Genomic DNA, 22,380 nt, shown 5'->3' on the forward strand with positions numbered 1-22,380 from the left:
GAAAAAGGACTGAGACTTTTCCAGGAGTCATACCATCAAAGCCAGAGGTAATAAAAATGACAAGGGTTTCAGTCTGTGCTTGTGATTTCTACTTGTTCCCATGTCTCCCACTTTACATCCATCTTCCCTCTTTACAGCCTGCCCCGTGGACTTCAAGCTGTTACATCAGAAACAAAGGTTAACAGCCTTGCAGAGCCATGCTTGACCAGCTCCCACAACAGCATCAAGTCCAATCCCATATAAGCCTACTTAAATTACTATACCCTAGTAGTTCTGCTTCTCTGACTGAATGCTGACAGTTACGTACAAGAAAAATGAGGCTTGTGAAATGGTACTTGTCATTATAATCTCAAAGCACCTGTGCTAGAGTCTCTATTGTTCGCATACTCTTATGCCTTTCTAGAATTTTGACTTTCTAGGAGGAAATTTTATCTCCATATGACCAGTGCAGGATGGTACTTAGCACAAATTAGGCATTTATAAATCCTTTGTGAAACAAATAATTTGGAACACCTCTATTAAAGTAACAATAAAGATGTCAATCTGATTTCTATAGCAGAGGAATACATTAGCTATCAATAAATACTGACCCGAAATCGACTGTTACATAAATTAAAATCCTAGGAAGTCAGTGAAAACAGCAGTTATCCAAATGGTACACATTTCCAAATATTTCCTATTAAAGTCGTCCTTTGTGTATAAGCATATCCTTATAGAAATGCAGACAAACCTATGGAAAGGCAGTTTTCTGACTTTAATGCTAGACTCTTTACGATAATTTTATGACACGTCAGGTTCATGATATTTTCTATGACATATTACTAAAACAATAAAACCAATGTGACTTGATACACATTTTCTTTAGTTATTTTAAGATTAATAAAAAGCTTTAAATTTCCTATTACCTGTTAGCCAGAAATAGTTTACCACTGAATTATCAGTTCAATAATATGTTTAGTTTTTAGCCATATGTTAAAATAGTTCAGAATATTATGCAACTTGAAAAATCTAGTTTTAACTGTCACTTATAAAGTGCAAGATAGTAGAATTAATTACAACTTTAAGCTATAACTTGGTAATCTTAGCCAACAAATTTTATTAAAAGCAAACTGGTCTTTCAAAAGTGATCATGGAACTCAAAATACAAGCAAGAAGGATGAAAAACCGCTCACTGGCAAATAGATCATTTTAATTTTCTCACTATATGAAACAAACTTTTCATTTTAGGAAAGGTTAACAGAAAGATGTCACAGGCTAGTTAATTGCTTCTAGCTCTCTCCACCGGGATAGATGCATTTAGAGAACTGGCTGTGATTGAGCCTTCTTTGCAAGCAGCTTTAGATCTGCAATACACTTGGCAATTGTCTCCTTTTCCTGTGACAAGGAAAGAGAAATCTGTTTAGACGTCTCCAAATCACAGAAGGGCACAAAACACTGTAATTCTAAAGGATACCTCCTAGAAGATCTTGAGATTCCTACACAATCTCAAGATGACATAACAGATTACTAGGAATATTTTATGTACCACAGAGGGATGCAATTTATTCTAAGCAAATCCAGGGAATTAGTTAAAAATCCCCTGGCTCACAGCTTTTATGAGTGAAATCTATATAGAACGGGAAGCCAGATGCTGCTATAACCACGTGCCAACGATGTTAGCTTGCATAGCTAACAGCTGCTTGAAAAACAGCAGCCTAACAACAATCACAGAAATGTCAAGAATAAAAATTTGTCTCTTATTTTTTTTGTGTTTTCCTCAATTCCTAAGTATGTTACTTTTATGCAAAAGAATTTACTGGAGGGATCCCTGGGTGGCGCAGCAGTTTAGCGCCAGCCTTTGGCCCAGGGCGCGATCCTGGAGACCCGGGATCGAATCCCATGTCGGGTTCCCGGTGCATGGAGCCTGCTTCTCCCTCTGCCTATGTCTCTGCCCCACCCCCCTCTCTCTCTGTGTGTGACTATAAATAAATTTAAAAAAAAAAAAAAAAAAAAGAATTTACTGGAAAAAAAAATCCTTTAATTGTTGGTAGACAAAACACTTCTTCTAATCCCTGATGATTACAACAGAAAATGGTCATAAATATCTACATACTCTATATATTTGGGAGAGAAATCAAATCATAATAAAAAAATATATAAACTTTAGAAAAGGAAAACAAATTTAGGTGAGTAATAAACATTTCTTTTCTGTTCAAGACCAATGATGTAAGTGGCTGGGAAGAGGAAATGGAATAGAGATCATGGAATTAGGAAATGAAAGGGACTCAGGAATAACTTTATCCAGTCTATTGTACAGAGAAATGAACTATGTTGGTTAGCATTTCCTAAGTGACAGAACTTGAATATAAGTGTGCCACAGTGTTCTCAACTGTCACTGTCTCTGACAGCAAGAGACCCTTTGGTGACCAAATTCTGAGGAAGAGGAAGGCCACCAAGGTAGCTGTGCATTGTTCTGTGTTCCCAGAACAATGAAGCAGGGCGACCCCATCGTCTCTAGGCTAATGACTCCTTGCCAGCTATTCCTATTGTACCAGAGCATCAGCAGAGGTTTGTGAGAAGTCAATACAATTCCAGAAACTTCAGGACACCATGTACCTGCTGGGCAGATATGCTCTGCACCACATGCTTCTCCACCCAGTTTATCATGTGTTCTTGTTCCTTTCGACGCATCATATTCTGCACAGAGATGTGATAGTCTAGGCGATTCTTCACTTCCCTGTACACTCTATGCAGCCGTTCCCGGTAAGTGAGCTCCAGTGCCATAGCAATGTTATTCTGAAGCAAAATTAAGAATTGATGAAAAAGTCTGCATCGTTGAAGGGTCACTTCCACTCTGCGATTCCGCCGGTTAGAATACCCCACCACTTTCTTGTACTTTATGCAAAATGGTTTTATTTAATATGAATGGGTAAGAGATACATGTGCTAAACAAACTCTGCTAGGATGTGGTAAAAATATATTTAAAAGTATACACAGTGGGATCCCTGGGTGGCTCAGCAGTTTAGCGCCTGCCTTCAGCCCAGGGCCTGATCCTGGAGACCCGGGATCGAATCCGTCAGGCTCCCTGCAGGGAGCCTGCTTCTCCCTCTGCCTGCGTTTCTGCCTGTCTTTCTCTCTCTCAGGGTCTCTCATGAATAAATAAATAAAATCTTAAAAAAAAACAAAAACAAAGTATATACAGTAAGTTTCTTCCAGCCCACCCAAGGCCACCATCTTCCTGTACGTCCTGTAACTCCCTCACAGAAATTTTCAATAAACAAAATACAGGTATAGGCAGGTATGCACATGCACACACACATCACTTTTACGAATTATGACATAAAGACCCACCACAATTTTAAGTTACATTGAATTCTACTATACTGGTGTCCCGTAATCCAGAGTTTATTTAACCAAGCTCTATTAATACATTAGACTGCTTCAAATTTTTTCTACTAGAAATAATGCTACATCTGTTGTCTTTGCACTTATGTGTAAATACTTGCTCTAATAACATGTTGATTATCTACTATGTTCTACAAACTATGTGTCAATTTAGTCTTATAATCATACCATGGCATAGTTATTATTATATACAACTTCCAGTAAAGAAATTGAGGCAGATGCTATGGAATTTGTCCAAGGTTGTTCTATTTGTACAGAGCTAATAAAATGTGAAGCAAGCCAAGATCTGAATACAAGGAGCCAGGCTATAAAGCCGATGCTCTTTAATTAACACTGTCACATTCCACATAAAATTGTGCTACGTCATTGTCCTACCAGCAACACAAATGCCTATCACTCCCTGACCAATGATAACTATAAAACCTTTTACTCTCTATTCTCATAAGCAGAAAAAATACGAATTTTAACTGTCATTATCTAAGAACATTGACATATTTAGAAATCATTTACATGTATTTATGAATGGTCTGTTTCCTAGGCTTAGTTTTCTACTGGGATATTGGTCTCTCCTAAAAGAACTACCCTTTTGTGTCATATGGAACCCACACATTCTTCCCAGTTTGTCATTTAACTTTGTTTATGCTAATTTTTATATAAAAAATTTTTGTGAAGTCAATTTAACAAATTTTCCCCTTATAGTTTCTGAATTTTTTAAATTTTTATTTTTAGTTTTTTTTAATTTTATTTTTTTTCTCTTTCAAGTTTTTATTTAAATTCCAATTAGTTAACATACAATGTAGTAATAGTTTCAGGAGTGCAATATAATGATTCGACACTTCCATAAATCACCTTGTGCTCATCGCAGCAAAGTGTACTCCTGAATCCCCATCACCTACTTCACTACCCACCCCCCCCCGCCAAATAACCATCAGTTTGTTCTCTACAGGTAAGAGTCTGCCTCTTGGTTTGCCTTTCTCCTCCTCCCATGTTCATTTGTTTTGTTTCTTAAATCCCACAAGTGGAATCATATGGTATTTGTCTTTCTCTGAATTATTCTGCTTAGCAACTAATTTCTTTGCCTCCCATTACAATAAAACTCCTTGACAATTTTGACAGTTGTCTATACTCTGACTTCAATTTCTTCCCTTCTACTTTTTCTGCAAGCAACTCCCACCACTTTACTAAAATAGCCCTTATAAGGTCACCAACAACCTCCATGTTGCTAAATCCATGGCAAATTTTAGGCCCTTTATTTCTTGACCATAACAACTAGGATGACTACACACTGGAACTGTCCTTGTCACCGGTTTTCCCTCACCATGTTCTTGTCTTATAAGTGCCACCTGTCAGCTCGTGACTCCCAAATCTTCAGCCTGGAATTCTCCCCATAAATTCCAGACTCATATATTATGTAATGGTCTATACCACGTAACTCTACTTGGCTAATTGGCAGGCATTTCAAACCAATGCTACCAGACCGAAGGCTATTTCCAACAAGGCAATCAGAGTGACCCTTCAAAAGACAAGTGAGATGGTGTTACTCCTCTGCTTAAAAGCTTCAATGACTTTCTTATTCAGAGGACAGGTAAGAGTCCACAGAGAAGCCTACAAGACTTGACCCAATTTAGCCCCTGACCACTCTCTGCTTTTTCTCCTCCTCATCCATTTGCTTCAACTATTCTGGTCTCCTTACTATTCCTTGACCATACCAAATAAGCTTCCAGGTTTTGGGCCCTTGCAATTTTTCTTCGCTCTGCTGTAATACTATTTCCCCAGAAGTCCACACAGCTTGCACCAACATTTCTTCAGGTGTCTGTTCAAGTATCATATTAGAGGCCTCTCTAGACTGCCCAATAAAACTAACTCCCTCTCATTTCCTTTCCTAGTTTGTTGTTCTACATAGGACTTGATATTCTTTATCTGCTCAGTTATTTTTTTTTCTGTCCCCTTAACCCCTGGCTCGAAAGCAGACTCCATAAAAGCAGACTTTCTTTTATTCCCAAACACCTGCCAGAGTCTCACACAGGAAGAGCTCTATCACTAGTCACTAAATATTTCAAAAATAAGTAAAAATATAAAGACTACCATCTGATTCTTATGAAAGGGCTACATCTTCAAAAGTCAAATTTTGTGTGTGTACATATCATGTATGAGGTAGGAAGGATTCTCTGGTTGAAACCTAAGTATGTACAGAAAGAGGTTTTAAAGTTTCCTGAGATTTTTTAAACATTTATGTGCTTAAGAATCTTTAGGGATCAGTTTTTTAAAATCTAGATTCTTAGACAGTTCCTAACACAGGTTCTGAATCTACAAAGTCTTGGGCTGGGTTCGTAAACCTGCACCAAAGAGGACTGATACATGTGGTACTACAAACCACACTAAGAAATACTGGCCTAGATCCTTAATACTTCATATACTTTACCTTACCACCTCATTTTTCATTTCATATGTGCTTCTTTAGCATAAAATTTCAATTATAGGGCATCTCACTATAAAAGGCATAAAATAAAGCAAGGGCTCAAAGTAGGTAACAATGTGATTGTTTAAACAAAAATACCTGAGCATATTCCTAGAAATGTTTCAGAGATGAAGTATATTTTAGAATCTAATGATGCCTTGACCACAGTAAAAAAGCTTTACAGCTATCTGAATTTGGTTTGTGAATTGGAATCTAAAGTATCAGATTTCCTCACTGTAAGTATGTCAAGTAAGAGTTCCTCATAGCGAGTACATATGAAATGCACAGCATGTATTACACCTATGGCCTTAGATAGTGAATACCATTTTTTAGTCAGCAGTAATTTAATGACTACTGTCCTGTGTAGATCCAAAAATATGTTTTTATAACCTTTACTCTAATTTTAGAGTAACTATTTATCCACTTGATAGATATTAAATATCTAAATACTTGTAATTGCCAAACCCCACCTCTTTTCTAAATACTAGATGCTCAACATATTCAACCAATTCTCATAAAATTTGATTTTTGTTTTAAATGCACACAAGCGGGTTAATTTTATTTTCCTTAGAAGGTTCTGAAACCTACCCTCTGGACATCAAAAAGGTAATGGCGCTTTTGAACCAGTGCCTGCTGTGACTTCTCTGTATCAATTGCATCCTGGATCTGTTGAATGGAAGCCTGTTTCACCTCTTCTAGTTGGGCAATTTTTTGCTGCAATTATGATTTTACAACAAAGATCAGTGAAAACAGAGAGAGTAACAAAAATAGCTTCATTCTACGCTTCCTCAAAGTTATATTCCTCATTTGTGAAAATCACTCATGAAGAAACATATACTGGGAGACATGCACAAATCCTTAAAGATAATTAATTGCTCACAATAACTATGAAGTATCTTGTCAAATGAGCAGAACTATGAAAAAACTGGACAGTTTGGTAGATTTAAAAGTATTTATCTCAAATTAATAACCAACATTAACACTTATAATTTTAATCATCGTAATTAGGTTCATTTCTATATGCTTGTCCCCTAACATGAACATCAGAAACATCACTTGATGGTATGGATACTTTTAATAGTCTAAAATGAGAAATAAGGTTTACAGTTCTTACCTCACTGAGTTTGTCAGCAAATTCTCCAATAGAGGCACCATATTTTTTAACTACATAGATAAGCAACCCTATTGTTGATATGGCAGAGAAGGTCTCTGCAGTAATCACATATATTTCTTTGGACAGAGAATATAAGATAAGTCCAGTTCCAAGCACGTAGGGTCCTAAAAGAAGGAAAAATTATTTTATGATGGATATACTACATCTGAAAGGAAAGACAAAAAGTTCTACATCTGATTAGTTGAAGGTGTTATGTAATGATTTAAAGCAACTGGATTAAAAATAACCCTGTACTGAGGAGCAGTGTGGTAGCGCTGAAAAAAAGGATCTAGATCAGGGAATCTGACTCTGTAACACAGAAGAAACTGAATGATATAAATAATCTTTCAGTTTAGTTTCCTCATCTGTAAGATGGGAACAATACTTTCTTCACAGGGTGGATGAAACTGAGAAATAATGTATGTAAAGTGCCTAGTACAACTGCTTAGGTAATTTGTGCAAGACATACTATTTATTGAATGGGAACACTGGTAAGGATAAAATTTATCCGGTCCTGCCTATTTTTACTGAATAGGAGGAACCTGACACTAGAAATAAGCAAGCAAGCAAGCAAGCAAACAAAAATCCCCCCAAAGAAAGTAGTATGTATCTATTAGGATGAATCAGGATTCTCAATTCCTGTAACACCTAGTTATAATGCTTCAAATATAGCTATCTTTTTCTTTAACCAAGCTGTTGAGTTCTGAAAGGACATAAAACCATGATGTACATTTCTTTAGGATTTTCTGTTGTGCCTCAGAAGAGCTAGGGAAGGACAAAGCTTCCTCCTTAAGGCAGAATTTTACAGTGTCTCTGAGCAAAATGAATACCAAAGGATGTAACACAAGAATAAGGGTCTCAAATGTATTTTATCCAGTTTCCCATAAAAAGTTTCAATAGCTCTTTTAAAAATTTGTCTCTAATATATAAATCTTAAAGCTGAACATAAATTCAAAACTTTAAATGTGAATTTGCAAAAAAGCCTATTGTTGGTAATATTTTAATCACCTGTGGGGATCTGAGGACCCTAATGTTTCTTGCAATTTCAGTTACAGAAACCCTATTTTCGGTCACCCTCTGGAGGTTTAAAAAAACAAACAACCCTTGGCTTCCAGAATCCCCTCCTCACAGCAGTAGGAGGCACAAGAATTCGGAAGTAGGAACTTGGGTTTAAGGCCAACACATAAACTAGAAAGAATAAATCTCAGCCCATACTTTAGTTTCTAGTTCTTCTTGGTAACAAATATCTTACAGGACTGCTATGAGAATTAAATAATTTAAGTGAAAGCAGACTGCACTATGAAAATGTAAGATTGCAGAAGAGTGTATGCTTTATTAAAAGGAAAAAAAACAAAACAAAAACGGGCAGCCCCGGTGGCTCAGCGGTTTAGCACTGTCTTTGGCCCGGGATGTGATCCTGGAGACCCGGAATCGGGTCTCACATCAGGCTTCCTGCATGGAGCCTGCTTCTCCCTCTGCCTCTCTGTGTGTGTGTCTCTCATGGATAAATAAATAAAATCTTTAAAAAAAAAGGGGGGGGGGGAACCCTGATACATATTGCCCAACTTCTGTTTTTACTTATACATACAATTTAATAAACCCTAGTTTAATACACAGCTCTTTCCACCACCTGACGATATATTATACAGTTACTCCTTTCTATCCTGCTTATCCTATAATAGAATGTGTGTTCCTTGGAAGGCAGGCACCTCAGCTCACAGTCTATGCCTAGAAGAGGACTTGGCACAGAGCAGGCATTCAGTGACTGATTTATCAACAAATGGAGACAATGGTATAAAATCAAGTGAAAATCCCAACCACATTTACCACAGACAAATCAGGGCAACCAAATCACAACTGTTACATTGAACTACTTCCATAATTTACCTTTGACTTCATTTTTGTGCATACGCGGAAGAGGTAAGAGACCATCAAATCCTAGATAAACAAACTATACCGCCTAAATGTACTAACACTGGGCAAATGCTCACCTGTTACCCCAGTTTTGGGATAAAGGAACTGGAAGAATTCTTCGGGGATCAGGCCCAAACGAACTTTCCCTCCATATTCAGGAAGAGGGGGTACAGGTGCAAGACTCGGCTGCCCTGTGTGGAAGATCCTTGTCGCCTGCAATGCCCTAGGGGTAGCAATCACACAAATTTAAAGAGAACATAACGTATGCACAATTAGTAGAAAGAATGGGGATGAGGACTGAGGCAGTTTGCTACTGTCATAATGCAAAGAGAATAGACCAGGAATGGGAAAGTTAGGGTCTAATAATTAGCTGTGGCAGGCAAACAAGGTTGTTTTTTATAAAGATTTTACTTATTTATTCATGAGAGATACAGAGAGAAAGAGAGAGGCGGACACAGGTAGACGCAGGAGGTGGCTCCATGCAGGGAGCCCAATGTGGGACTCGATCTCAGGACTCCAGGATCAGGCCCTGGGCTGAAGGCAGATGCTCAACCACTGAACCACCCAGGCGTCCCGAGAGTAAAGTTGTATATAACTTTCTACCCAATCGATACTCAAAGCCCTTCTGTAGGTCTTAAAAGTCATGTGTCTAGCACTTTGTATGCTTATTAGAATTCCAATATATAAGAACATAGATTTTATACTCAGATTATCTGGCTTTATTATTTTTTTTTCAAAGATTTATGAGAGAGAGAGAGAGAGATGCGCAGAGACACAGGCAGAGAAAGAAACAGGCTCCATGCAGGGAGCCTGACGAGGGACTCGATCCCAGGTCTCCAGGATCACACCCTGGGCTGAAGGTGGCACTAAATCGCAGAGCCACCCAGGCTGCCTGATTATCTGGCTTTAAATCCTAGACCTGCCACTTGACTTTGAGCAAGTAGATTAATCTTTTGTAATCACGGATTTCTCTAGGTAGCGTGGGAATAAAGAAGGAGTTTACAGGGTTGCTCTGAAGATTTTAGGTAAAGAGCTTCAAATGGTGCTAAGCATACAGTAGAATATGTAAGCGAATACCTATTATATATTCACTGTGTTGTGAGCATCTTGATGGCAAGAACTTTGACTTGAGCATTCTCTGTGATGGGGTGCTAACTAACCATTGTGTGAAACAGACCTTTTCGGTGTGGGGTAGCTCTAATTATGTTCATCTTTAAATGTAACTGCTGTGTACATACTTGAAATCTCTATTCATTAATTCCAATTTCATTTTTCTGTGTAACACATAGAATTTCCATGTATCTGGGTTAAACATCTCTGTTCTCTCACAATCCTGACAGTTCACAAGAAGCTGCCCGGTTTTGTTTACTACAGTGAGGTAGGTATACAGAACTCAGCTCGAATTATTGTATTATCATAGACTTGTAAACTACTCTCATATTCCAACAGCCCAGGACTGCATTTTTAGCAGTTACAACATATTACCATTTCATTAAAATTACGATGAAATAAAGTCCTCATCTTTTTATACACGCTGTCAACCTCAGTCTTCTTCAAATTCTCTATGTTTTTTATCCCCCACCTCCCCACTCAACCTCTATCCCTTTGCAAGGTAAGGACTTATATGATTTAATTGATTTTGGTTAGCTGCTTATCGTTTGAAGGTTATTTCTGCTTCCCTATGTTTTAGCTAGCCCACCAACTTTTGTAATTTGACAATCATGCTCGAGGTTCTTTCATTTATTTTTAAATTTTTATTTATTTATCCATGAGAGACAGAGAGAGAGAGAGGCAAAGACATAGGCAGAAGGAGAAGCAGGCTCCATGCAGAGCTCGATATGGGACCCGATCCCCACTCTGGAATCACGCTCTGAGCCAAAGGTAGGCACTCAACCACTGAGCCACCCAGAACCACATATTTAAATAGTTCAGGCCAAAATAAACAAATAAACAAATAAAATAAATAAATATTTCAGGCCAACTCAAATCCTCTCTTGAACTAGCTATCTTAATTTAAGCCCTCATCATCTCTGGCCTAAACTACTTAATAATCCAAACCCTGGTCTCTCTCTGCTTCTCAACAAATACCCCTTTAAACTTAGCTCCTCCAACCCGGGATCGAGTCCCGCATCCGGCTCCAGGTGCATGGAGCCTGCTTCTCCCTCTGCCTGTGTCTCTGCCTCTCTCTCTGTGTGTGACTATCATAAATAAATAAAAATTAAAAAAAAAAAAAAAAAAAACTTAGCTCCTCCACACTAGTGCCAATGCTTTTATAATGCAAATTTGACTTTAAAACTCAACAGGTTCAGGCACCTGAGGGGCTCAGTGGTTGTCAGGCTCCCTGCATGGAGCCTGCTTCTCCCTCTGCCTGTGTCTCTGCCTCTCTCTCTGTATCTCTCATGAATAAATAAATAAAATCTTAAAAACAAAAAAACAAAAACAAACCTAAAACCCAAAAAACCTCAACAGGCTCCAGACATCCAGGTGGCTCAGTGGTTGAGCGTCTGTCTATCTTTGGCTCAGGTCATGATCCCGGGATCAGGTCCTGCATGGACTCACCGTTGGAGCCTGATTCTGCCTTTCTGTGTCTCTCATGAATAAGCAAAATCTTAAAAAACAAAACTCAACAGGCTCTCCTGCCTACAGAAAACAAAATCTTTAACATGGCGTACATGATTCAACACCTGTCAGATTTTATATCCTCATCTTCCTTCATTCTCCTATCCTCTAGCCATACGGAACTATACATAAATAATAAATATATATATATGTATTTACACACACACACATATGGCTAAATATAGCTCCCCCCCTCCCAAAAAAAACCCCCAAAACCTGCCTCATGCTGCTCTTTCTGCCTGGTATGTCTTTCACTAAATGGCTGCCAAGCCCACCCAGCCTTCAGAACATCTCAAGCGTATCCTTTATAAAGCCCTTTCCAATCTTACATTCATTCACCTGTATGTCAGGTGCTAGGGGTATAGCAATGAGCAGTCAAGGTCCCAGGATTCACATTGTACTGAAGTTGTGGAAAGAGGAGCTCTGAAGGGTTTTGTTGGGGCCTGGGGCTTATGTAATCCCTAAGGCTAGTAGAAGAATGGGCTGTTATGGGACAAGAATAGACATGTAAGAAGACTAGTTAAGAGACTACTGAAATAGACCAGGTGAAAACTGATGGGCGTTCATAGCAGTGGCAGTGGAAGAATGGTTAGAGTCCAGATATAATTTGGAGGAGACAGCCTTGCTGACATATTATAGAATGTGAAAACGAGGAGAAATTGAGTACATTCCTTGTATCTTACACTGTAATCATTTTATTTGTGACTCATTAAAATTGTTTACCTGTCTGTATGGATTCTTTTTTCTCTGATATGTTGGGAGCAATTGTAGCCTCACTTTATTGTGCACACAAAAATTAATCAGATGAATTAAAAGCCATTTTTTCAAGGCATAAAGTCATTATGTTTGGCAAGATTTAAGTCTAAGTCTGGAAGCAGAAAGAGAATTCCAAAAGAAATTAATAGGATTTATGGAACATTAATAACAGATGCCAAGACTAAGCACACGGTATATACTGAGCACTGTTTTCAGAATTTTACAGGAATTCAGTCTCTTAGTTCTAACCCATAACGTACGATTATCTCCATTTTGCAGAGGAGATCGAGGTCCCGCAGCTTGTTCAGTGGAGAAACCGGGCGTTACTGTAGCTTCGGCCCTTGCTCGAACCCGCTACGCTGGAGCTGCGACCTCTGGAGGTGAGCTCCACATACGCACGTCAGCCTCACTCATTTTTCTATCTGGTTATGTAGGTGGCAAGATAAATATTTACAGAATCCGTGAATGATTTCTCTGTAAAAGTTGGAATCTGAGAGAGTAAAAATAATATGCTTTCTGGTTTTACTTAAGGAAACTTGTTTTAGAAGCTCCGGATTCCCGCTGTAGCACGTAAGCCTAGCTGAAGGTCAAGGGCGGAGCTTCGAGGACCCCAAGCCTGGCTTCTAGTTTGGTCACAACACAGCGCTTATCCCCTTAGTCTTTGCCAGGGGACGACACGACAACGCTGCAGGCGGCCACGGAGCAGCACTGCCGGGATGAGCTTTAGGCCTTTCTAGATCACCTAACGAAGGGCGACTGCGGGCCTGCAGCTCAGAGGGGTCCCAGAGAGGTGCAGTGCGGCGCAGGATAGGGCGGAGGGAGGCGCTCTGCCCTCACTTACCCCGGGCCGAGGAGGGCTGCGTTCCTCAGACAGGGCGCTGCACATAAACAAAGCGCGGTCAGCAAAGTCAAGGTGGAGTCCGATCTGCCCCGTCCGCGCCCCAGCCCCCGCGGGGCCCGCCCGAAACCCCCGTCCCCGTCCCCGCGGGGCCCGCCCGAGACCCCCGTCCCCGCCCCCGCCTCCGCGGGGCCCGCCCGAGGCCCCCGAGCCACCCCGGCGGGGGGATTCCCACGCCACGGAGGCCCGAGTCCGCTGCGCCCTTCTGCACGCCCGCTCCTCCCACCGCTTCCAATAACCCTAGACGCGCCCCCTTGCAATCACCCTGACAGTCCGAACCAGGGTGTAGGCCTCTCACCCGCTGCGGCGGCCGCAGAAAGCACCATCCGGCGCAGCATGGTCAACGAGGGTCCACGCAGGAGCCTCTGCGTCCCAATGACCCGGACCGGGCGCTCCGTCCGAGGCGGGAGCAAGATGGCCGCTCACAAGTCTCGCGAGACGAGAGCATTGCGCCCTCTGTCCATTAACTTTGCTTCGATTTTTTTTTTCTCGCGATACGAGGCGTGGAGCCGGATGAATCTTTGGCCAGAGGGCGCTGCCGACGGCGGAGGGCGAGCGTAGAAGCACTTCTCGCGAGATGTAGAGCGGCCCGAGCCTGCGTAGAGGGGCGGAGGCCCGCAGGGGCACCACGTGGGGGCTGCCGGCGCCGAGCTCGGGCGGGCGTGCGGCTTGGGGTCTCGGTTGGAGTCGGAGCGGTGGCGATGCGGAAGGAAACGCCGCCCCCCCTGGTGCCCCCCGCGGCCCGCGAGTGGAGCCTCCCCCCTAACGCGCCCGCCTGCATGGAACGGCAGTTGGAGGCTGCGCGCTACCGGTCGGGTGAGCCGCCCCCCGGGCCCGGCCCTCCCCGCGCGCCCACCCCGCCGCGAGCCTCCGGCCCCCGCCCGGTCCCCCGTCCCGTCCTCCCCCCTTCCCCCCCCCCCGTCCCCCCCCCCCGACCGCCGCAGCCTGCGGTCGCCGTGGAGACGAGCGGGGCCGCCTCCTGCGCTGACGGCTCGTGCTTCCCTAGACGGGGCGCTCCTGCTTGGCGCCTCCAGCCTCAGCGGCCGCTGCTGGGCCGGCTCCCTCTGGCTCTTCAAGGACCCCTGCGCCGCCCCCAACGAAGGCTTCTGCTCCGCCGGAGTGCAGACGGAGGCCGGAGTGGCCGACCTCGCGTGGGTTGGGGACAGAGGTATCCTGGTGGCCTCCGACTCGGGTGAGTGACTCTCCCCCGCCCCGCGGGTGCGGTGACGGACGGGACGCGGCTGCACGGGCGCAGCCTTTGCCGTCCCACCTCGTGCTTCGGGGACCTTCAGGGTGCTGCTCCGAAGGAGACGTGTAGCAGGAAAATGCTTTTCCGAGATTTTGAATTGCCTGGTGGGAATTTCTAACAAAATTAAGAAGTGGATCAGAACCATTTTTCTTCCCGGTAAACTTCCCGGCATCGCCTCTCAACCCAGACCAAGGATAATCTTGGTCTTAAAGATGATGCGTAAGCAGTCTGTGCTCTTTCCATTTCTTCCCATTTTCTTCTCTTTAGATGTCTTCATTCTGCTTTGTTTGTTTTGAAAGACAAGTTCAGCAATAGAGTCTTTGGAATGAAAAAAATCAGAATTTGAAGATTGGCAGGCGTTGCATGCAAGGATAAAAGTGGGACATTACAGATGGAGCCTTGGACAATTGAGCTTGAGCACCACATATCCAAGATAACTTGGGGGGTTCTCTGTACTTACTCTGTCACAGTGCAAGACGTTCAGTTATTCACAATATTTTTAAAGGAGTTATAAGGTGTTTATTCAAATTGTTTAGTGAATACTAATGTCCAAGTAATTGGGAAGATTTAACCACACTGGACTGTGTGCTACACAGATTGCTGACACTTTATCCATGTCTCCTCGCACTTACTCTCTAGAGTTTTCTCACTGGAAGCCAGATAACGGATTTTACCAGCCATTCCATCTTTCCTTGTCTTTCTGGAAGCTTTCCTCACCAAATTGTTTGAACTATTATCAAGAAAACAGTAATGCCAGAATAAAACCAGTTGGCTTGGTAATTAGCTGAATCCTCTTGTGACAGTGGATTTTGCTTTTTTTTTTTTTTTTAAAGATTTTATTTATTTATTCATGAGACAGAGAGAAAGAGAGAGAGGCAGAGACACAGGCAGAGGGAGAAGCAGGCTCCATGCAGGGAGACCGACGCGGGACTCGATCCCGGATCTCCAGGATCACACCCTGGGCTGAAGGCAGGCGCTAAACTGCTGAGCCACCCAGGGATCCCCGGAGTTTGCTTTTATAGCGATAGCTTACTTTGTTAGTTTAGTGCCAGTGGACTCACTTGAATCCTGAAAGTGAATTACTGTCTTGGTGGTATCCACACTCATTTCCCTCAACCTTCTCCCCACTCCCAACAGGTGCTGTTGAATTGTGGGAGCTGGACGAGAACGAGACACTCATTGTCAGCAAGTTCTGCAAGTATGAGCATGATGACATCGTGTCTACAGTCAGTGTCCTGAGCTCTGGCACGCAGGCTGTCAGCGGTAGCAAAGACTTCTGGTGGGTCCTTGTGCTCATTGCTCCTGTAATGAGACGTCCTTTGGGTGTCTTTACTATCCTCTTAGCCTCACCAAGTAATGTTTTGGGCTTACTGTAAGAACACAGTGATTTATTATGATATGTCTATAACATTTCCTTAGAGATACTGAAATTCATTGTGAATAGGCCTTTCCAGAAGCCCAGTAGGCAGTGACATAGGACATGTCAGTTAAAGGAAGCTCTTGTTTGAACACGTGTGTTTTTGTAGATACTGTAGGTCAAAATTAAGGATCTGTTTCCTTTTGCTTGTTAGCATCAAAGTTTGGGACCTTGCCCAGCAGATGGTACTGAGTTCATACCGGGGTAAGTGCACATTCTTTTTAATCCTGGCCTTAGCTGTTTTGTTTGTATTCTCCCCTTGGGCTCTTTGAACTTTGGGTGTTAGGGGCAGCAGTTCCTTGCCCTTTCTGCTTTATAGTTTTTTTCCAAAAAGTATATCAGGCCCCAGTATCTGTTCCATGCCTTTTCTTAATAATTTTCCTGTTTCTAGTACTGGCCTCCCCATCTTTTGGCCACATGAGACTCCAGCTCGAAGGCAAACTTTTCCACCCCTCCTGCTTCCTCACCATCAGTGGGTTCCCAAGTCCTTTGACATTTTTTTCCACCTGGTCAGTGATCTCCCTTTCCATTTCTGATGTTCCCTTTTGCTTCCAAGTTTTACTTCGCACTGATGGTGGCACTCACCTCATCTCTCCATCTGCAGTCCCTCACCTTTCATGATTTGCGTGGCTTGTGGATTAATATCTCACTTTCTTGTTATGGCAGTGGAGCCCTTCTATCTCTTGCCCTGTAAATAAAAACTGGTCTAATCAAACCCAGCCATAGTAGAGCCTTGGCATTTTCCACGTATATACTCTGAAACTTGTGAATCTTGCACTTTTGAATATTCACTTCCATAAAATTTGTTTTCCTAGTGATAACCGTCACTTTCTATTAATGTTATTATTATTATTATTTTTTACTTTCATCAATAGCAGTAGCAGCTGACTTTATTCTTAGAGCCATTCTCTATGGAGATGATGTCTAGAGCATTAATATGTGTGTGGTTAAGAGATATAGATGCCAGGTAGTTACCTGGTTCACTCAATAGCTAAGTGCCATTCCCTGCCAATTCTAATTGCAAAGTGTATGATTCATATATGTGCCAAAGCAAAAAACTAGAAACTCCTACATATCCTGGACCTTCACTATTTATAAATCTTAGACTCTAGTGGGAGTCCAAGATTTATAAATAGTCAATGTTAAAACACTGATGCCTTTTGTTTTTTAGGTCTATGAGGGATTTTCCTGGTCTGCACTAACTCCTTCAGCACTTTTTCCATTCATAGTATTTCATCAGTTCTTTGTATTTCTGTCTTACTCCCCCCACTGAATTGCACATCCCTTGAGGGCAGAGGAACCACTTTTTATCTTTTGTATTTTCCCATGGTGCTTGTCTCTGAACTTTGCTTTCAAGTGAGTGGTCAATTTTTTTTCATTGTGTTGGCTTTTTATGGATTCAAGGGCTAGGGAAGAACTATGAAAGGTGGTTGGATTACATCCTCCTGTCTTGGGCAGAGCCATATTCAGACTATCTCCAGTAGCCTGGTAAATGCCTTCAGAGTAGGTGGTTTCCACAGCCTGTATGCATCGTAGGGCAGTGATCTTTAAAGTTTTTAGCATGTAGCCCTCCTGAAAATTTTTTGAAAAACTATCCTCTCACACATTTTTAAATTGGCATCTAATTTAAATTTAAATAGTTGCAAAGGAGGTACTTTCTGGCCATATCATTTATTGTGCACTGGTTTCAAGCACGTGTTGGTCAAGATTTTGGATTTGCAGTTTAAGTCCCTGTAACCTCTGCCAAATGTCTATCAAATAACCTAACTGGCTAAAAACCAACCTGCTTTGTTAGGCCAGCTGGCCAAATTAGACTCAACCTTCTTTTTTTCTTTTCCTTTTTTTAAGATTTTGTTTATTCACGAGAGAGAGGCAGAGAAGCAGAGATACAGGGAGAGGGAGAAGCAGGTTCCATGCAGGGAGCCTGATGTGGGACTCGATCCCGGGACTCTGGGATCACGTCCTGGGCCGAAGGCAGGCACCAAACCGCTGAGCCATCCAGGAATTCCCGCATCTCAAACTTTAATGTACCAAAGGATTACCCGAGTGCAACTCTGGGGTGGTCCTGAGACTATTTCCTAAGAAGCTCCCAAATGATACTGATGGTGCCGGTGTGCAACCATAGCTTTGAGTAACACGTCAGTTTGGTTTTGATTTTTACAGTGATTTTTTTTTTAAGATTTTATTTCTTTATTCATGAGAGACACAGAGAGGCAGAGACATAGGCAGAGGGAGAAGCAGGCTCCATGCAGGGAGCCCGACAGACTCAATCCTGGGTCCCCAGGATCACACCCTGAGCCAAAGGCCGACGCTCAACCACTGAGCCACCCAGGAGCCCCTAGACTCAACTTTCTATCAGAAAAGGTCTGACTTCATTTTTAAGTTCAGTTAAATTTGTCAGATGTGTCCTCGGGACATTATCTGTCATAGTTCTCAAAATTTTCATTGTTAGGCAGAAATAGAGTCCCAGAATACTCTAGTTGCTCGTGGTGTGTTGTGGTTTGTGGTAGCTGAGACAGGGCCAGCTCCTGCACTGAATTTTGCCGAGATGCTCTTTGGCTCTCAGGGAAAAGCCCCTTTTGTTTAATACCTTAGGGTTTCAGGCACCTGGGCATTGTACCGTGGTGAGATGTGGGGTGGCTGAGAAGTGCGTGTCTCTTCTAAAACTGGGAGGAGGGGAATGTAAAAGAGGAGGAAGGAAAGGGGCACTGGCAGACTGGAAACTTCTCAGTTCAGTTTTAGGAAACAGAACTTTGGGAAAGTTTATTTCTCTAAATGTGTCAGTGTCCAGACCTCCCTTGAAAGTTTCTCTATGTTGTCTGGAGGTGTGTGTACTAAAATCTGAAAATTGCTATTCTGGGATGTAAATTCCTTCACTCTTGTTGCCCAGCCCCTGATCTTTCTTCCTTTGTCTTTACTAATTCATTGGCTTCCCCATGCCTTTTTAGCTTTAGAACTCCATCAACATTTTCTCTTAGGTTTTGTCTGATCCAAAATCTCTCACAAAATGTGTTAGATTGCATTCATGAAATAAGGGGTCCCTTGGTGGTATCTGGGCTGCTTGGTAGTGATGCCTGCAGCTTTTCTGTCATGCTTGCCTCTCTCTCCTTCACAGCTCACTCTGGGCAGGTCACCTGTGTCGCAGCCTCTCCCCACAAGGATTCCGTGTTCCTTTCATGCAGTGAGGTGAGATACAGCCTTTCCTTCCCTCCTCACTTCTAACCACACTCGAACCCTCTGGCCACAAGTCTAGTGTGGAGGCCCGCAGCTGCTTTTTGGATTGTGAAGCTCTTTTCCTGTTCCTTCTTCTAGGACAACAGAATTTTACTCTGGGATACCCGCTGTCCCAAGCCAGCATCACAGATGGGTGAGTCTGAGAGCCGGTGGTGGGAGGGTGGTAGTAGGAACCCACCTGGAAGAGGCTTCCTGGGCCAGAGACAAAGGCAAGGTCACCAAATGCTCAGTCATTGTGGCATAAGAGACATAATCACTCACTCTCTTTCCCATTGAAGCTGTTGATTCCATTGTGTGCAGTGGGTACCAAGATGATGGGTTGGTTCGTGGGTGGCTGATATACTTTACGTTTCTGGGATGGGTAGATAAAGGGGCCAGAATTGTTGCCTTCATGTTTTATACCTGAAACCTGCCTGTGACTAGTGTCCAGAAAGGACAGGAGAGGCTGAAGGATAAATGAAGGTATGAAGATTGAGGGCAAGGACACAACTGCCTTAGCTAGCAGGGTTTGAGAAGGCAAATTAAGGTGATTCTGGGATTTGGAGTGAATTTTGTTTGAGAAGCTCCTTCCCAGAGCTGGGCTCTAAGTCTTGTTTCAGATCCCTCTTCTCTCTTTGCAGGCTGCACTGCCTCTGGCTACCTTCCTACCTCCCTGGCTTGGCATCCTCAGCAGAGTGAAGTCTTTGTTTTTGGTAAGGCGGCCTGTCACACAGCGTTTTGATTCTGGGAAGGGGGAGGATGAGAGCACGCTGACCCTGTAAAGCACAAAGCCCTGGCCGCTCAGTCTCACCAGCACACCTGAGCATTATGTAAATTCTGCCAGTGGTGAGGTGGGAAGGTGGAATGATCCAAAAGTGATTTTAGTTTGACTTTGCAAAATGTGATGACTTTTTTCCTGGTAGATTTGATTCCTGAGTATGTGCTTCAGCTCCTATGTTTTGGGTGCAGCCAGAAGTCAGTGGATCACAACAGAACAAGTGGATTGCTACGTAGAGAATTCTGTTGTAGAGTGGGGGTAGCTCTCATGCTCTCACAGCGATGAGGCTGTACCTGTGATGACATAGTTTGTGGTTAAAATAATAACTACCTCGTTCATTAATTTTCACAACCACCAGTGACTAATTATCCCCACTTTGCAAAAGAAGAAACTGATGCACAGAGTGGTTAGCTTGTGTAAGGCTGAGGGACTAACATTCAAATCCAGGTCTGGCTGACTCCAGGGCCCATGCTCTTACCCACTGTGATGGGCTCCCTGCTTTCTCTAGGTGATGAGAGTGGGACCGTCTCCCTGGTGGACACCAAGAGTGCAAGTTGTGCCCTCAGCTCAGCCGTGAACTCCCAGTGTGTCACTGGGCTGGTGTTCTCCCCACACAGGTACTGTCCTTTGTCCCCAGGGGCCTGCTGGGTATGAATGGGACAGTGCAGGGGGATGCTTATGTTTGCAGAGCATTAGCCAATTAGGTCATTCCTTAAAGCAGACAGTGACCTAGCTGAGGTTTCAGAATGCTAAAGATCTCTTAAGACCATAGTCTTTTTTTGGGTGATGTAGTGTCTGTCTTCACATGGCTGAAAGCTGGTCTTGTTCCTGCTCAGCACCCAAAATGATGAATATTGTGAGCTTCTGAGACTGTTGGGTGGGAAAACTGTGTTTTTGGATTATTGCTAAAGCTGCAGGGAGGGACCAGATGGGATAGTTAGTTGCCAGGATAATTGTAAACTTGGCTTGTTCCATTTCCCTCATCTTTCCCAGGAACTTGTAACGTGGAGTTGAGTGGTAGCCAGACCTTAACCCAAAGTGAGGATCAAGCCACCTCCCCTGGGTCCCGTTAGGGTGGGGGCTGAGAACTAGACTGGGCAGGATTCATCTTGGAACCATGGCTTTACCTGTCATAACCCTCCCCTTGCTCTCCTAGTGTTCCCTTCCTGGCCGCTGTCAGTGAGGACTGCTCACTCGCTGTGCTGGACTGTGGCCTTTCTGAGGTGTAAGTCATCAGGAATCGGGGAGAAGAGCTGTGGTTGACTGGGTCCTTTCTGTTTTCATTAAAGTGCACCGAGTACGCTGTCTCACTCAAGGGGACTAGGTAATGGCAACCGGCTGACACGACTGTCTCCCTCTTCCTGGGGCTGACTCACAGCCAGTTCCATCCCTGGTCAAGGAGGGGTGTGGTGGCAGCTGTCCCCCAGAAAGGGGCAGTCTGCACTCTTCACATACAAGGCACGTACATGAAATGGGCCTGCTGTGGGGTGAAAGGCAGCAGAGTACTGGAATTATACTTTCTTCTTTGCCAGGAGTTACTTTCTGATCCTGGCCCATGTTACTACCTTTCTTTAGCCACCACTTTTATATGGAATTAGGGCGCAGGATCGAGTGAGAGATGAGGTTCTCTATGGATAACCACATTGCCACGCATATGGTGAAGTTTATGTAACACATCCAGAAAGGTGTCCTGGTTGTGTTGGATTCTCTCTCTTCTCCACCTTTGCATTTTCCTCTTGTCTCTCACCATGCCCAAACTTTCCTTTTTTCTTTTTTAGGTTTAGAAGCCGAGCCCACAGAGACTTTGTGAGAGATGCTACGTGGTCCCCGCTCAATCACTCCCTCCTTACCACAGTAGGCTGGGATCATCAGGTCATCCACCACATCCTGCCCACAGAGCCTCTCCCAGCCCTTGGACCTAAGAGTGTTGCCGAGTAGATTGGATTTAAGACAAAAAGCGAATCCCCCATGAGTATCCCTTTGCCCCTGCCCTCTCAGCCTGTGAGACCACACAGGAGCCTTACAGTATGCTCTACACCAGATCTGGGCAGTTAATAGGCATTGTCTCTTGGCCTGAGGGACGCTGGATTCTGGGATCCTGTAGTCATAGGGAAGACCAGCGTTCTTAAAATTGGATATGTAGGTGTGTCTGAGTGTGTGTCTGTAGATACATAGTTATTGGCGGTGGGAGGAATTAAGTCCATCTTAACGTCTTTCCAAGTTCTCCCCCCACCAAAAAAAAAAAAAAAAAAAAAACCCACAAAGTTCACAAAAGGGTTTTATGCTTCCTATGTAGCTGTGCATGAGGAAGTGGCCATGACTAGATGAGGTATGGGATGTGGGGCATCCCTGGATTCTTGGAAGCAGCTTATATACTACTCATGGAGATGGGAGCAACTTTATTTTTTATAGAACTTAGTCTGCCTTTTTCATGGCAGTGCTTCATTCACAAAAATCCTGCCCAGCTCATCTCAAGGAAGAGCCAGGACACTCATCATAGTTTTGCACATCTCTTTGCCATTAAACGGAGTAAAAAATGCA

At 43.1% G+C, this 22,380-nt stretch overlaps 2 protein-coding genes across 2 annotated transcripts; one reads left to right on the forward strand and one right to left on the reverse strand.

The window, feature by feature from the left end:
* Positions 1–1,072: 1,072 nt before the first annotated feature.
* LOC119872230 (ATP synthase F(0) complex subunit B1, mitochondrial) lies at positions 1,073–13,636 on the reverse strand. The gene is made up of 7 exons (XM_038540997.1): positions 13,481–13,636; positions 13,126–13,162; positions 8,987–9,132; positions 6,957–7,120; positions 6,431–6,556; positions 2,596–2,775; positions 1,073–1,374 (listed from the first exon to the last, which is right to left on the reverse strand). Exons 1-7 carry the CDS (start codon positions 13,518–13,520, stop codon positions 1,297–1,299), a joined length of 771 nt encoding a protein of 256 aa, XP_038396925.1. The 5' UTR covers positions 13,521–13,636; the 3' UTR covers positions 1,073–1,296.
* Positions 13,637–13,779: 143 nt separating this feature from the next.
* Positions 13,780–22,380, forward strand: WDR77 (WD repeat domain 77). Its single transcript, XM_038540996.1, has 10 exons — positions 13,780–13,998; positions 14,189–14,374; positions 15,569–15,710; positions 16,003–16,052; positions 18,964–19,034; positions 19,161–19,215; positions 19,703–19,774; positions 20,348–20,456; positions 20,996–21,064; positions 21,618–22,380. The coding sequence occupies exons 1-10, from the start codon at positions 13,884–13,886 to the stop codon at positions 21,775–21,777; spliced, it is 1,029 nt and encodes a 342-aa protein (XP_038396924.1). The 5' UTR covers positions 13,780–13,883; the 3' UTR covers positions 21,778–22,380.

The sequence above is a fragment of the Canis lupus genome, chromosome 6 (genome assembly GCF_011100685.1).
Source record: "Canis lupus familiaris isolate Mischka breed German Shepherd chromosome 6, alternate assembly UU_Cfam_GSD_1.0, whole genome shotgun sequence".
Taxonomy (NCBI): Eukaryota; Metazoa; Chordata; class Mammalia; order Carnivora; family Canidae; genus Canis; species Canis lupus.